At 58.4% G+C, this 413-nt stretch overlaps 1 protein-coding gene across 2 annotated transcripts in view; it reads left to right on the forward strand.

Annotated features, from left to right (window-relative positions):
• Window positions 1-43: 43 nt before the first annotated feature.
• The window catches only part of CUNHXorf38 (chromosome unknown CXorf38 homolog), a gene marked incomplete at its 5' end in the record, with an annotated part of 26,647 nt that continues 26,277 nt past the window's right edge, over window positions 44-413 (forward strand). For both annotated transcript variants that reach the window (XM_027772030.1, XM_014587944.2), the window contains 1 exon segment: window positions 44-178. In XM_027772030.1, the coding sequence (XP_027627831.1) occupies window positions 111-178 (68 nt within the window).

Here is a 413-nt window from a genome sequence, read left to right on the forward strand (position 1 = left end):
CCCCCCTCGCTCCCGGGCTCCTCCGCCCCGCCGCCCCCTGTAGTTTCAGCCTCAGTGTCAGGTGTGCGCAGAGTGGAAACGGGAGATTTTGAAACATCACATCCACAGAAATGGAGATGTGCACTGGGGAAATTGCCGGCCGGGCCTTTGGCCCGTCGATGCCTGGGAGGTGGCCAAGGTAAGTGCGTCTGCACCGGGACGGAGTGCGAGTCCCCTGGTGTCTGGGGCCATCTGTTGGGTCTCAGTGACAGAGGTGCAGGAAGAAATTGGTTGGTTGATCAAGGGTCTAGTGTCTTGGCGGGTATAGGGCTGTACTAGTGGACCCAACCCAACGTAGTGAAGTATTGATAGAAGCTTGCTTCTGCCAGTCTGCTTCCCCAGTCTGCCTGAGTTTGCCACCCCTGTTTGGACAG

This window comes from Tupaia chinensis, unplaced genomic scaffold, assembly GCF_000334495.1.
Source record: "Tupaia chinensis unplaced genomic scaffold, TupChi_1.0 Scaffold000248_2, whole genome shotgun sequence".
Lineage (NCBI taxonomy): Eukaryota > Metazoa > Chordata > Mammalia > Scandentia > Tupaiidae > Tupaia > Tupaia belangeri.